General features: G+C 37.5%; 1 protein-coding gene and 1 long non-coding RNA gene across 3 annotated transcripts; both read left to right on the top strand.

The window, feature by feature from the left end:
• The first annotated feature begins 8,809 nt into the window (after positions 1-8,809).
• Positions 8,810-10,166, top strand: LOC306898007. Of its 2 annotated transcripts, none has more exons than XR_013787068.1 (4): positions 8,810-8,896; positions 9,045-9,129; positions 9,265-9,352; positions 9,445-10,166. It is a non-coding gene; the product is annotated as an uncharacterized lncRNA (long non-coding RNA). The 2 variants fall into 2 exon arrangements; XR_013787069.1 differs by having other exon boundaries at positions 8,856-8,896; positions 8,974-9,129; positions 9,445-10,147.
• A 798-nt stretch (positions 10,167-10,964) lies between these two features.
• dand5 (DAN domain family, member 5) lies at positions 10,965-12,113 on the top strand (the record flags this gene model as incomplete). The annotated part of the gene is made up of 2 exons (XM_079461591.1): positions 10,965-11,456; positions 11,838-12,113. 2 exons carry the CDS (start codon positions 10,965-10,967, stop codon positions 12,111-12,113), a joined length of 768 nt encoding a protein of 255 aa, XP_079317717.1.
• Positions 12,114-14,634: the final 2,521 nt, after the last annotated feature.

The raw sequence follows: 14,634 nt of genomic DNA on the forward strand, positions 1-14,634 counted from the left end.
AAATTGGCTGTGGTCATTTTGGCGTTTATAACCCTTTTGGATTTTAAGGTTGAGCGGCATAATCTCCTGAGGCCTTTGTTGGTGAAGTCATGCAATGATGCTCCAGGGACGTCCGTCGGCGTGTTTAAAGCATGTGTGTGATGAGGATGGTTGGGCACAGCGGGCGGCCACTGCTGTCAGTTCACATCACCGCACCTCTCTGGACATATGGGACCGGGGGACACTGACCCTACAGTTACCCAGCTGCAGTAAAGAGCCACTGCGGCTCAAGCCTTGGAGCTGGATGACTTGGAAACATCCTGCACCGTTTCATCTCTGGTGGTGTTTCACAGAAGAAAAAAAGTCTTCAGTGAAATGGATTTGCTGATAAAATACTTTGTATCTAGATTGTCATGGTGTATGTTGTGCACCATTGTGACACTATGATTTACTAGATAATGAGAAAATATATATATATATTTCAGCCTATCGACTAAGCTTAAATTATGACTGTAAGCGTAAAGAACAGTATGTCAGTAAATGTATATCAGGAGTGAGAACATTTGATCACGCCTTGTTTTGTGATTTCACAGGAACTGTAAATGATGGAGAAGTCGTTTGTGCGTCAAGGTCCCTTACTTTCCCTCTTCCCTTCACACAACTGTTTCTGGCACAGGTAGTTTCTTTGCTTATTAACTTTTGGGTGAAACTCTGGGGGGAATTGTGCATTTGACACACAGTAGCTATATCTAAATTGGTAACAACTCCTATAAAAAAAATCTAAGATCCTATCCTCTTTAGCCTAGAACCTTCCGTAACTATTTTATGTCTGCTGTCTATATGTCGTAAATTACTTAATATCTTATGTCTGTCGTTATTTTTAATTTTAAAGTCCTTTAAACCAGCCCATCCATTTTGCTGCCTATTAACAAACATTGTATGCTAAATTCATGTTATAAATCTTAAGTCATTGACATATTTTAGAAGATTTCAATATGATTCATCATGGTGCCACATCCTTTACTGACCTATATTCATCATACAGAGGCTTGTAGAAGCGTGCTCAACTAACCCTTGTTCACTTATATGAATCCTCTAAAATGTATATAGTCTTGTAAACTTTAAGTCCCTTCCCTTTAGCATTTGGGAATATATAAAGAGTTTGGTTCCAAAATCATGTTTTTTATTTTTTATTTTATCATGTTAGCTGTACTTGTTTTTGTTATTTTGGCTTCAATCAAAACAAACCAACTGCAGTTTGATTGATATTAATTGAAATGCACAGTAAAAAACATGATTTTTGACAAAAGTTTACCAAACTCTTCATACATTATCTCATATATGCATTAAACATGGTCTTTATATATGGGGAAAGCATTTTCTTGCACTCAAGAGAGTGCACATTTGTATCCAATAAAATCCTTTTTAGATTAAAAAGACCCTCCCCTAATCCCACCCGTCAGTCACCAGTAGTAGCAATCATATTAAATTACTTTAATTATAAAAAATGAGTAATTATTGAAAAAGTAGATGATGATTTATTGGGTATGTCCCGCCCACACTTGCTTTTTCAATAGTAACGCAATTTGAGCTATTTTGTTGTGTTTTCAAGCTCTTATAAAACAATTCCCTCTGCATCGATTCATCACCCCCAACTTCACCTTTATATCTTCACGTAATGTTGGATGGAGGAACTCCATTATTTTCCATCAGGCGAACATGTTTCTATCACTCAGAATAACTACACACATACTTGGAAAGCTCGCAGTGCTGGAAATGGCCAGAGGGTGAAAATGTTTTACAGGTGGAGATAGCGAGAACATGCAGAGGCGCACACGAAGGAATACACCAATGGTTCAAAATGTATTGCCCTCGCCAATCTGGTCAGAAAGCCGTAATGACCTCATGTCTAGGAATGGGTTGTTTTTAGCTGTCTGTTTTCTCTTACTCTCTCTCTCACACACACACACACTGATATAATCTTACGTGTGTCATGTACGGTAATACGTGGGCATGCTGGAACAGTTCCAGACAACTTGTGTCATCATGTTTATGTACACTAACAGTTGAAAGTTTGGATACACCTACTCATTCTTTATTCTTACTTTTTCACATTATAGAACAATTGTGAGCCGTGAAAGAAAAACATGTGGATGTTTGAGAATTATATAGTGGCCGATTTTAGATAAAATTATAAACTTTTATAAGGCCTTTTTCATTAAAACAATGTACCTTTTTATGATAACATTTATCTGTTAATCAATTACAAATATCCCATAATAAGCTTCTAATTGCTCATCCAGTTCTATTTCATTGTAGTTTGGTTACGAAATAAAATGTTTTTATCGACACAATCCCTCAGGGTTTACTATTCCTTACTATTTTACAAGGTGGCAAATTCGTATGCATTTGTACGATCTTATTTGTACGGTCTTATTTGTACTTCTCAGAAGTACATTTTAGAAGTATTTGCTTTTGCTCCAGTGACATTATAGGGACTGTTCACCCAAAAATGAAAATGCTGTCATTATTTAATCACCCTCAAGTTCCAAATCTGTATAAATGTTTTTGTTCTGCCAAACACAAAGGAAGATATTGGGAAGACTGTCGGTAACCAAACGGATCTAACCACCCATTTACTGCCATAGTAGGGAAAATAAATACTATGGGAGTCAATGGGGGATGAGATCTGTTTTTGTACTTATTCTTCCAAATGTCTTAAGTGAATGCTTGGCTCAAAAGTCCTGCATTTTGAGATCTCAGAGAGCGTGATGGGTTGTAGTGTGATAGAAGCTCTGTTAGGTAGGTAGGGGCTTAACCCTTTAAGGCTTTATAAGTGATTAAAATAACTTTAAAGTCAATACGATACTTAATGGGTAGCCAGTGAAGGGTTGATAAAATTGGGGTTATGTGATCGTATTTTCTGGACCTGGTTAGAACTCTGGCAGCTGCGTTCTGAACTAACTGTAGTTTGTTTATTGATGATCCAGGACAATCACTAAGTAGAGCATTACAGTAGTCAAGTCTTGAGGTCATAAATGCATGAATAAGCTTCTCCGCGTCAGCAACACACAGAATATTTCGTAACTTGGCAACATTTCTTAGGTGGAAAAAGGCTGTTTTTGTGACATTTGAGATGTGATTTCGAAATGACAGGTTGCTGTCTAATATAACGCCTAGATATTTTACTGTATTTGTTGGAGTAACAGTACATCCTTCAACTTGCAGTTTATAATCAGAAATATTTGTTTTGCGTGTCTTTGGTCCGATAAGTAATATTTCTGTTTTATTCGAATTTAAAAATAGGAAATTACAGGTCATCCAATGTTGTATATCTTTAATGCACTCTGCCAATTTGGATAGCTGGGGGAATCATCTGGTCTTGATGAGATATATAGCTGAGTATCATCTGCATAGCAATGGAAGCTAATTCCGTGTTTTTTAATAATGTTTCCGAGGGGGAAGCATGTATATCGAGAACAGCACTGGTCCCAGAACCGATCCCTGAGGTAATCCATAATTTACTTGCTTTAGATTGGATGATTCTCCATTTAAATGGACAAATTGATGTCTGTCTGACAAGTAAGATCTTAACCACTGTAGTGCCTGTCCCTCAATACCGGTATAATTGTGTAAGCGATCTAGAAGTATGTTATGGTCTACGGTATCGAACGCAGCACTAAGGTCAAGCAGGACCAGGAGTGAGATGTTACCTTTATCTGATGCTATAAGCAGGTCGTTTGTAATTTTAACGAGCGCAGTTTCAGTGCTATGATGCGATCTAAAGCCTGACTGAAATCTTTCGTGCATGTTGTTATTTTGTAAGAAAGAGCACAACTGAGTGCACACTACTTTTTCTAGTATTTTAGACAGGTATGGGAGATTTGAAATCGGTCTATAGTTTCCAAGTTCATTTGGATCTAAGTTTGGTTTCTTGATTAGAGGCTTAATGACGGCCATCTTAAAGGGTCCTGGGACATGGCCTAGACTAATTGACGAGTTGATAATGTTATAAATGGGCTCAATTGCAACAGGTAGTAGCTCTTTTAATAATTTAGTTGGTATGGGGTCTAATAAGCAAGTTGTAGGTTTAGAAGTTGCGATAAGTTGAATTAAATCTTCCTGTTTTATAGGTGAAAAACGCTGGAGCCAAAAACATTTATACAGATTTGGAACAACTTGAGGTTGATTAAATAATGACAGCATTTAGCATTCACTATCCCTTTAATTAAAAAAAACATTTTTTATATTCATCACATTCTATAAGTTTATGTCTTCAGTACAAATATCTTGAAAATACCTAAAGTTCAATATTTCACCCAGTTCCTAGTCTAAACTGGAAATGTATTTATAGTTTATACTGTATGTGTGCTTATGCGCATCCATGCGTGTTTGTGTTTGTACAACTGCATTGTTTGGGCTTTGAGTGTTGACTGTAAGCTGTCAGTAAATAATAGGTTATGAGCAGACAGTTATTTGTTTATAATTAAACCTTTTGGACACCAATAACAATTACCGAGCAGCTAAGCCGCGTACTGACTCAGTCCTGTTTGAAATGAATTTGAGTACACAATTGTTAAACAAACAATAACACACAAAAACACAAACAATAAAGCCAGTCTTTAGTTTTCCCTAAATACCTTCTGGCACTAAACAACTTTTTATCTGCCAACACAAGCTCAGCTCTGTCGTTTGATACCTAAAGATTCCCACATTTTCAAAAGTTGTTTCCAGTTGTCTGGAAATAGGATTATGTTCAAGAGGTCAAAACTGGCGTTCTGAGGGAGTCAATGTCACAGTCCCTTACCGCAAAACCATAGTGCGTTTTACTGATCATTTTACACAATTTTGCCTCTTCCATCGAGTTTGGAAGACAGAGAGAAGTACTACTTTTATTTTCAGGAAGGAAACACATCTGTGGAACTGTAACAGAGAAAAGAAAAGAGGAATCTGTGAGGAACATTTATAGATAGATGGCCTTTGTTCCTATAACAGACACCCACGCCCACGTCAATGCCACATATCTACTTCTTCAAAACATCAGCCTTCTAGAAATTGCACGATTAAAAATACCACTGAAACAAAATATAGTATATTTTTAAATTTAAATGTAAAACCTCAGATAATTCTAATATGTAAAGGTTTTTCCTGCCAATGTTTTTATTTACTATATGTTAGTGAAGTAAGCTGGGCCTCAAATGTATCATTTGTTTATTGTATATTACGCAGTTTATTTATGCCATATGCCTGTCTCTGAACATGTCGTTGGTGTCCTTCTCAAACCATTTATCTCCAGATTTGCTGATTTTCGTAAAACTAAAAAAACGCATACTGTGTTGTCAAAGTTGACAAGCAATTTTTTATGTTTTTTATCAGTTAGATATTTCCAAATCCATCACAAACATGAAGGATGACTAATAATAATGATTTATGGCAAAAAATATTTTATCACAAAATATGGAGATATGAGGTTTCAGAAGGACAACAGCCATATATTATTTTGGTAACACTTTTCAATAGGGGCTCATTCATTAGTATTAGTTAACACATTAGCATTAACATAACAACAAACTACATAAATATCAGTGAATTAAAGGTTAAGATATTTCATGTTAGTTCATTGTGCATTACATAAACAATTTTTTATTATTAAAACATATTAGTAAATGTTACAAATTACCATAAACTAAGATGGCCAAATGCTGTAAATAAGTTCTAAGTTCTTGTTAATTAACTAATGGACGCTTATCTCTAAATGCATTACCTTCAAAAATAAGTTACATTTCCTAAAGTCTAATGTTACAAACTATTGGCTATTAAAACAATCACTCGATTAAATCAACTGCTTTGGGCCACTGTTTATCACAATTTCCCCAAATATATTTGTGTCCGACTTTTTAGACTAAACTGAATCTCAAACATGCCTTTGACTTCTGATGAATATGGCCGATCCCAAAGTACCACATAGATTTACTTTGTCAAATCGCAACATCTAAATGATCCGCACAGTTGGCCAGCTACACCCCGCTGCAGAATTTAACACTGCTGCGTGTATAGAGTCAGACTTCTAATGGCTTGTTGTGTCTGAGAAGATCAGACAGTAGTTTGTCTACAGCGCTTTATGATACTGATAAGGGTCTGGTAATCAGACAGTAAAAATGAGACTGAGCTTATCGATAACAGAGAGAGAGAGAGAGAGAGAGAGAGAGAGAGAGAGAGAGAGAGAGAGAGAGAGAGAGAGAGAGAGAGAGAGAGAGAGAGAGAGAGAGAGAGAGAGAGAGAGAGAGAGAGAGAGAGAAGAGAGATGATATGTGTGTGTGGGAGCCAAGCAAATATTTGTCTGAAATCGAAGCTGATGTTTTTAGAAGTAATTGCAGTCTGACAGACAGACAGGTACACAAAGATTCAGCTCTGGTAGAGGTTGTTTGTGGACAAACAGGTGTCGTTTCGACTAGACTACTTGCAGACTGTCTAGTTTGCCGTGGCTGGACGACAGTTAAACACACGAGTGGAGAGAACGTGTAATGCTCAGGTCCACTGCCACACCCACATCCACAAACACAGACGTGAACAAACTCAATTTTACAGACAGACATATGTATTCACACACCTAAAAATGTACAAAACCATACTAAGAACCAAAAGTTTATGAGAGAAGAAGAGTTAGATTTGACTATGAACACAAAGAAATCTCAGCAATTCCAATCAATGATTCAAGTTATTACAAACCATGGTTTATTTTGTTTGTTTGTTTTAAGATGATATTGCTTTAAATGATCTATGTTGAATGAAATATTAAAAGTAACAGTATACGTGTTTGTTATACTTACCATGTTTGGCTATTCGACCATTCGATATGTCACATTTCTGAAGGCACAAGGGTGGTCAAGAGAACTTTACTGTGGGTTCTTTCTCAGTAATGTTCGCTAAAAAATCTAAACCACACACTAGCTTATGTGTAATTCTCAAACTGATCCGTGCAACCCATTAGGTATGTAACTGTTTGGTGTGAATTAACCATTGACCGTTGTGGTCAGCAAATAAAGTCATTTTTTCATTCTTCTCCAGTATACAATATTTTCACAGACACAAAAAAACTGCTTATAATATTTATTCAAAATATATTTATTTTAAATGTTGGTAAGGAAGGGAACATTTTGAACAGAAATATTCCTCCACATTCGACAAAACTGGAGTGTGTGATTCACTTTATGATAAGTAGAGACCATTCACAACCTTTTTTCCAATGAAAGAAAACGTACATTTTTCTTGCCTTTGCGATATTTATTTATATAAAAATATATAAAAATTTGATTTTTATTTCTCTATTCACACTTTAAGTAGCCCAATATTTCATCATTTTAAAACTGGAATTTTGATAAGATCTTAAAGCAAATTTCTTCACAATCTTCACGCATTTCGGCTCAGCAGCGCGTCCTAGTGGGGGATCTTCGCCAATGTTCACTGATATTCTGGTCTCAGGTTAAAAAAAATTACACGAAGGTAAACTGATATTTCTTAATACAGCTACGTGATATTTAATCTCATTGAAAATAAGAGTGTTCAGACCACAGATGTTAGTTGCGAAACTCTCCGTTTATGTTGTACCTAATGTGCTCATCTCAGAAAGCTTTTACTCATTTGAAACCATTTGCTTTGACTCATTTAGGATTGTGTTTATTGATTTCTGGTTATAATAAAGTGTTCCCTTATGGTAACTGCTAACTGTTTGCTTTAGTTGCAAGTGAGAAATAGGTTACTGATGCACAGATGATATTCCTCTGATGCTGTGACAGGAACGTTTTAAGAGGTGGGCGATGAGGGGGACCCACAGAAGAACTTATTAGGGCACACATAAACGGGACTTATTACATGTGTATGCTTATGTTGTACTGAGAACTGGATCAACTGGATGATTAATAGATTTTTTATCAGATTAGTAGGCTATGATTTTTCAGGCTAATGATTAGAAGGCCATCAACAACGAATTGAGGAAGAGTTGTCTCACCCTCCTCTCAGTAAGTCCCAGATTCAGTTCCAAGAACGGTATGTCTGTAAACCTAACCACATTTCCCCCTCATGAGATACACAGGCATACACACAAATGTACAAGTACTTGAACATGATGTGCACTTTGTGGTTTGTGGGCAGTTGATAAATGTGTATCAGGCTTCATAGGAAGAGTGGAGAGTGTACACCACTAATACACATATCGACAAGAAAAACATATTCCTAAGAACGCAGTTTTGCCTCATCACTACGGTTAGATTCTTGGAATTACCAAACCAGCTACAAACACACATGCAGCTTTCTCATGGTGTACGCACCACATCTAATGACATCAAAAGTACTTTTCCCTCTCGTGTAGATTCACTTTTAAATGCAATTTGTTTCATTGTTTTGTACAATGCAGAAAGAAACTGAATCAAAAATGTTATTTGGCACAGATCATTGTTGCGAATAGATGCCAGTGTGTCATTTGTGTGTTCTTTTTTAAACAAGACCTCACAAACTTGCAACAAAGTATTTTTTGAATTGTTAGTTATCAACACATTATGATAGGATTTGTTGAAATGATTTTATTGTGTATTTAATTTCTTGTATAATGCATGTATATTTAACAACCCCCAAATACAATAGAAATATAGTGAGAGAAAGAAGCTAAATGTAAGTCATTACAGACAAAGTAAATAGGTGAGTTTTTTCTCATCGGTTTGTGTCTGCACGCACGTGCATGTGATCCAGTCAGCATATCTCATCTTCTGTTCTCTTAATCCTCCTCTGTGTTTCTATGTCCTCCACAATACCAGCAACATCCCTGCTGGGCCACACACTCGACCAATGCACAATATAAAAAAGGTTTTCACTCAGTGGAAAAACACAATGTGCTCAGAGAGAAGGATGCAGGGAAACAGTGGTGAGTGGACTGTTACCTAACAACGATTCAAATACATAACTCAATAGAACCTGAAACTACAACATGTCTGTTTGCAGGTGAAACTGATCAGAAGGCATAAAATATTGCTCTCTGACATTTAACTTTACAACATTCTGTCTGGTTGTAGGATGCTGTCTCTATCTAGTGGCGGTGTTTGTTACTGCAATTAAAATAAAAAGTATGGGTTCCAAACTGAGTTTAGCAGAATTGGAGTAAGTGAAGTGAATTTAAAGAGCACATATATGTCGCAGAAATATGAATACAGTTATATTTGTTTTATGCAAGTTCTCTGCGATTGGTTCTACTGCATTTTTTCTGTAGCATTTGGCACATTTATCTCATTCCAGGCCTCAGACTTTTCCTCAAAGGGAGAAGTTAGATGTCAACAGACATTACAGAGGAGAAAATCATATTACACATGCTTGGCACAGTATGGTCTGTGTGTATTTGTATAATGATTAACTGTGTTTTATCCTCAATGATATAGAGAAACATGTTATCAATATCTTTGTCCTTGTCACTTTCAGACAAAAGCACTCCATCAGATATCAGCGAATCAAGTGTCCAGAGATTTCAATCATCCTCAGTCTTTTCTGGGCCGACAGAGATTGTTTACCCAAGCCAGGAGGGGCCTACCCTGAAAAAACAAACCCAGATTTATTTTTAAGAGCCCATTTCAAAGCACCGATGTAGTTTTTATTAATTTACTATTTAACGGTATTTGTTAAGGTAAAATAATCCTATTATTTCATTCTGTGAACTACTAACCATATTTCTCCCAAATTTCAAATAAGAATATTGTTTCTATTTGCATTTATTTGCAGAAAATGAAAACTGGAGAAACAGATCAAAATAACAAAAAAAATGCCATGTATTTTTTCAGACCTCAACTAAAACAAGATCATATTCACTTTTAAACAATACAGTCATATCTGTACATGCATTTAGGGAAAGTTATTTTTGTGATAACCTGGAAATTTAATCAGCGTTTTCATGCTGTCAGTCTTTGACATTGCTGTTGGATGACATTATGTCACTCCTGATGTTTATCTGGAACAGCATCTATGTGGATTTGGTCCAAGCTGCTATATTAACATCAAGCTTTGATTGTCCAAACAGCAAGTGGACATTTGTAAACTTGTTGAGAGCGATATGCCAGTTTATGACGCCATCATTTAAGTGTGATCCATCATATAATGATGAAGTATAATAAAAAATGAGATTGAAATTAAATACACCATGCTGCCCTCGTTTTGTTTGTTCCCTTGGGAAAATCTTGGGGATTTCATGAAAAAGGTCGTAATAACGATATGTAGGATACTTGCCATATTCGGTGTTCCTGGCGGTGTGAAACACTTATCACATGAGCTCTATATCTGACCGACTTCATCTGTTTGAACTACAGGTGCCAGGTGTCCCAGAAACTATTCACATCCCGTGAGAAGAAAAGTGTTCAGCCATGCAGTCACGGGGAAAATTAAGAGGAAAAGTTCTGATATTTAGAAAATATTAACAAAGATTAACCCCAAAAAATATCCAGCATCATTTTATTTTGGGACAATTAATTTATAATTGTTATTATAATTTATTCCAAAAGGACGACATTTTGTTATATGGGAACCTCTGCCTAATTCGTAATTTCACCATTGTTTTATTTCAGTAACATTTTTGATGCACCAAGTCATTGAAATGTTTTGAGTTGAGGTCTGAATTTGTGAAGAGCAACGCTGTCTGGTTCCCACGGTGTGGTGAGATGAGTTGAAAGGTACACTTGTCACTATCCCACGAAAGCTCACCTGTTGTCATCAAACAATCATACAGGTACAATAGCTATATGCGCCCCTATAATAAAACAATGATGAGGATTATTGAAGAAGTCATGAAAGAACCCATGGAGAATATATAAGGTCACTTCTGCTGTCAAATCCACAACGACAGCAAGGTGACCATACGGAACCTTGAACCTTATCACGTCTTATTTAAGCGACTTTAAGAAAGCATTAAGATAAACATTTAGTTAACTGTTAGTGTGTAATATATTTTGACAATGACTTCTCAAATGATCGTTTTTATCTTATTGTCAGCGTGCACTTTGGTTTGCGCTTTTCCGCGCACAGCATTACGGAACTTCCACAGACATCCTGGAAAAGATTTGGAATCTTCAGGGAGTGGACCAGACGAACCTATTAGGGGATCTGTCAGAGTTGTCAAACTGAGCCCTCATTTTCTGAGACGAGCCGCCGGTGCTTTTGGAAATCACGCGCCATCAAGAACTGCGCTAAGAAGCACACCGGTTCGCAGCGCGTTTCCTGCATTCTTGGCCCGCGGGCTTCCCGGACCGTCCGTCTTGACCCATAAAAAACCTGCGGTCCTGCCTCCTCACATGGGCGCGAGCAACACCGGAGATGAGAAGAAACATGGTCTCGAGATGTGGCAGAGAGTGACGCAGAAAAGCGATAGAGGCAGAGAGGCCGTGGCGCTGCGCATCAACCATAAAGACATGTCCAAACAGAGCTGTGCCGCTGTTCCCTTTACCCAGGTATATAAGGATATGTATCCATATACTTACACACACACACACATATATATATATATATAAACATATATATATATATATATATATATATATATATATGTGTGTGTGTGTGTGTGTGTGTATATGGATTTAAATTGTTTTCATATATCATTCAAGAACAGCCTGCACTGTTAAAAAATGATGTGATAAAAAAGCAATTTCAACATTTAGGCTAGTAGGCTATAGTTGAATTTATTTATAGTTTTTATAGTGTTACAACGAGAAATGTATTTATTATTGTTTTATTTTTGATGTGACTATAAGCATCATAAACGGACACATTTCACCTTTCTCTTTTATACATTTTGTCTCTTTTTATTCAACGAGTCAACTTTATCTTCACAGCGCATAACGGAGGTCGGATGCGAGACCGTGACCGTTCACAACAACATGTGCTTCGGTCAGTGCACTTCCATGTTTGTTCCATCCAACGGGGAGTCTCGTGCACAGCGAGACGCGCACTGCACGCGCTGCGGCCCTTCAAAATCGCGCCATGTGGTCGTGCCCCTGCGCTGCGGGACAGAAGTGCGGTCGAGACGCGTTATGGTCGTTGAAGAGTGCAAGTGCGAGACTGGTAGCGAAGACGTCAAGGTTCAGAACACAGAAACGTTTCATTTATGAAACTATGTGTTACATATTATTGCTAAGGGCTTTTAAAATGCACTAATGGTGTGTGTGTGTGCGTGCGTGCGTGCGTGCGTTTGTAATTGAATGTGTGTGTGTGCGTGTGTGCGCGTGCGTGCGTGCGTTTGTAATTGAATGTGTGTGTGTGTGTGTGTGTGTGCGTGTGTGTGTGTGTTTGCCGGACGAAGTTGAGGAGAGTGTGAGAGCTCGGTTTCCTCAGTCAGGAATTACTCATTTAGAGTCACAATGTGGAAGATTTTTTATGTAGATACGTCTTGTGTGTCATGCGAAATACGTTAAACACGAGTCCCTGTAAATACAGGGGGGATTTTTTATGTAAAACTGCCGTCTGCTATTTCAGCGGTCTCTTTGTTAACTGTAATGACGGATGCTACTCATTGGAGTGGTTATACTTACGTGTAATGAAATTGTTTCACCAGTAAGTGTCGCTGCTGTACTGAATAATTTCAGGAATGAGGCATGTCCTACCTTCACACTGATGTGATGATTATATCAGAAATTATATATTTTATATACACACAAAACGTGGTTCAATTGACCTCAATTCACCCATTTAAAAATTTTATGGATGTATTTGAAGTCAACCTAAATACAAATGGTCAATAAAACATTTGAAGGTAAAACCTATCAGTCTCTTGGTGTTTTATAATGCACGATTATAAGAAAAACACAGACATTCTTGACCATTTAATATGTTAACCGTACCATTTTTCCAAAGGTTTTCACCATACTGACAGATGTCAATATTTGGTGGCATGTGAGGTCGATCTAACAGTTTATAAAGCTACTGTCTACCTATTCCTCCCAAAGGTTACATGAAAATATAACTATTTCATGTTCTTTAAAAAGGCATCCCTTCTACAATTATTTCATCTGGTTTGTGCATTTTAATTCACAGAAATCCGACAAAGAATGTAGTCTCTCAAAAACGGTGTCCTTTTTTGTTATAACTAGCACACGTACGTCTGTAAGACGTCTACTAAAGATCTGGAGATCTGGAAAACATGAGCTGTGTGAAAACATCTACTAAACACCTTAGAAAAAGCAGTTTAAACATCTTAAGTCAAATAGACATATGCCAGATAGTGTGCTCTCAGGGTAACGCGTGTTTATCTCTTTTTTTTTCAAATATAAAACTTTCATGATTTTTAGACATGATAGTTTAGTCCAAAATCTGTATGACTTCCAACATCTCCACACTTCATTGACACAAATTGCAGACCTTTCTAAGAGTATAAAAATATATTAATATGCTGTTTTTTGACCTAGCCTGTTTGAATAAAAAAATCACTTTAATGGTCACGTCACCAGAGCACAAGTGCCTTGGTGAGTGAAATTCTTGAGAGCGTGCTCCAGAAATTGCAGAAACAATTTACAGACAGACAGACTTAAACAGATGACAAGGTGCAATATACAAATACATATACTCAGAACACACAGTGTACTATAACACATACTTACAATTATCAATACACATTAAACACCATATGTACACATTCTGCATTATGTACACACCATAATATGCGATGGTGCCGCAGATTAGACATGAACTGGATACGCGAGTGTCATGGATGTGCATTGGATGGTATCCAGTGGTAGCAGTTAAGATTGTTGTGTTAGTGTACGTTAAGTCCAGTTTGAACCATGTTAGAGTTCAAATGAGAATATAAATAGAATACACAACCTTTCCTTGTGGATTATGGAAAATAGGGATTGCTCACCACAAATCGGTTCATTTTAATCAGGTTGGTCTTTGCTGGTTTCTCAGTCTGGCCAATCTGGCATTTATTAGCTGGTTGGCAGTTAGCTGTACCAGCTGACAAATGCCCAAAACCTTTAAAACCATTAAAACAGACCAGCCCAAGCAGATTGCACAGGCTGGGAAACCAGCTAAACACTCTAGGCAGTTTTTCTCAGCCATAAACTCAACATCCTCAATAAAGCAAGAACCCAATTAGCTGTTTTAATTAGACCATCTTTTAACACCAGTAGGCTATGCACGTGGTCCTCTAGACGTGACATGAAGTGTTGTTACACAAGGAGTAGACGCTAACTATAGGCCTACTCCTCATCCCTCCTTTCAATACTGTGGGAATTCCCATCACCCTACACGACAGCTGCACTTCAGCCCTAAAAACGTTGTGCGAACCTAAAATAAAAGTGTATTCATCGATTTTCTGGCACCTGGAAAAAGGGTCGAGTTTACTCATCCCGTAAGGCAAAGTCGCCCGAGGGCAAGACAAGGGGGTGCTTTACACAGCGTTGGCAGTCTGTCAAAACTGCTTTGCTGCGATTTGCATTGCGCTTTTAAGTAGGCCTACTACGCGCGCTCCCTCTCCCAGTCCGCGACTACTCGCGTGAAACTGCGCAGACCGTCTTTGGAGAGCTAAACCTAAGTCAATTATTTATATGAACCGAAAGCGGTTTCCTGCGCAACAGGTGTGGAGATATTTCCACACCTATAGGCTACGCTGCTGCATTGTTGCAGCCGTTGCGA

This window comes from Barbatula barbatula (genome assembly GCF_947034865.1).
Source record: "Barbatula barbatula genome assembly, chromosome: 8".
Lineage (NCBI taxonomy): Eukaryota > Metazoa > Chordata > Actinopteri > Cypriniformes > Nemacheilidae > Barbatula > Barbatula barbatula.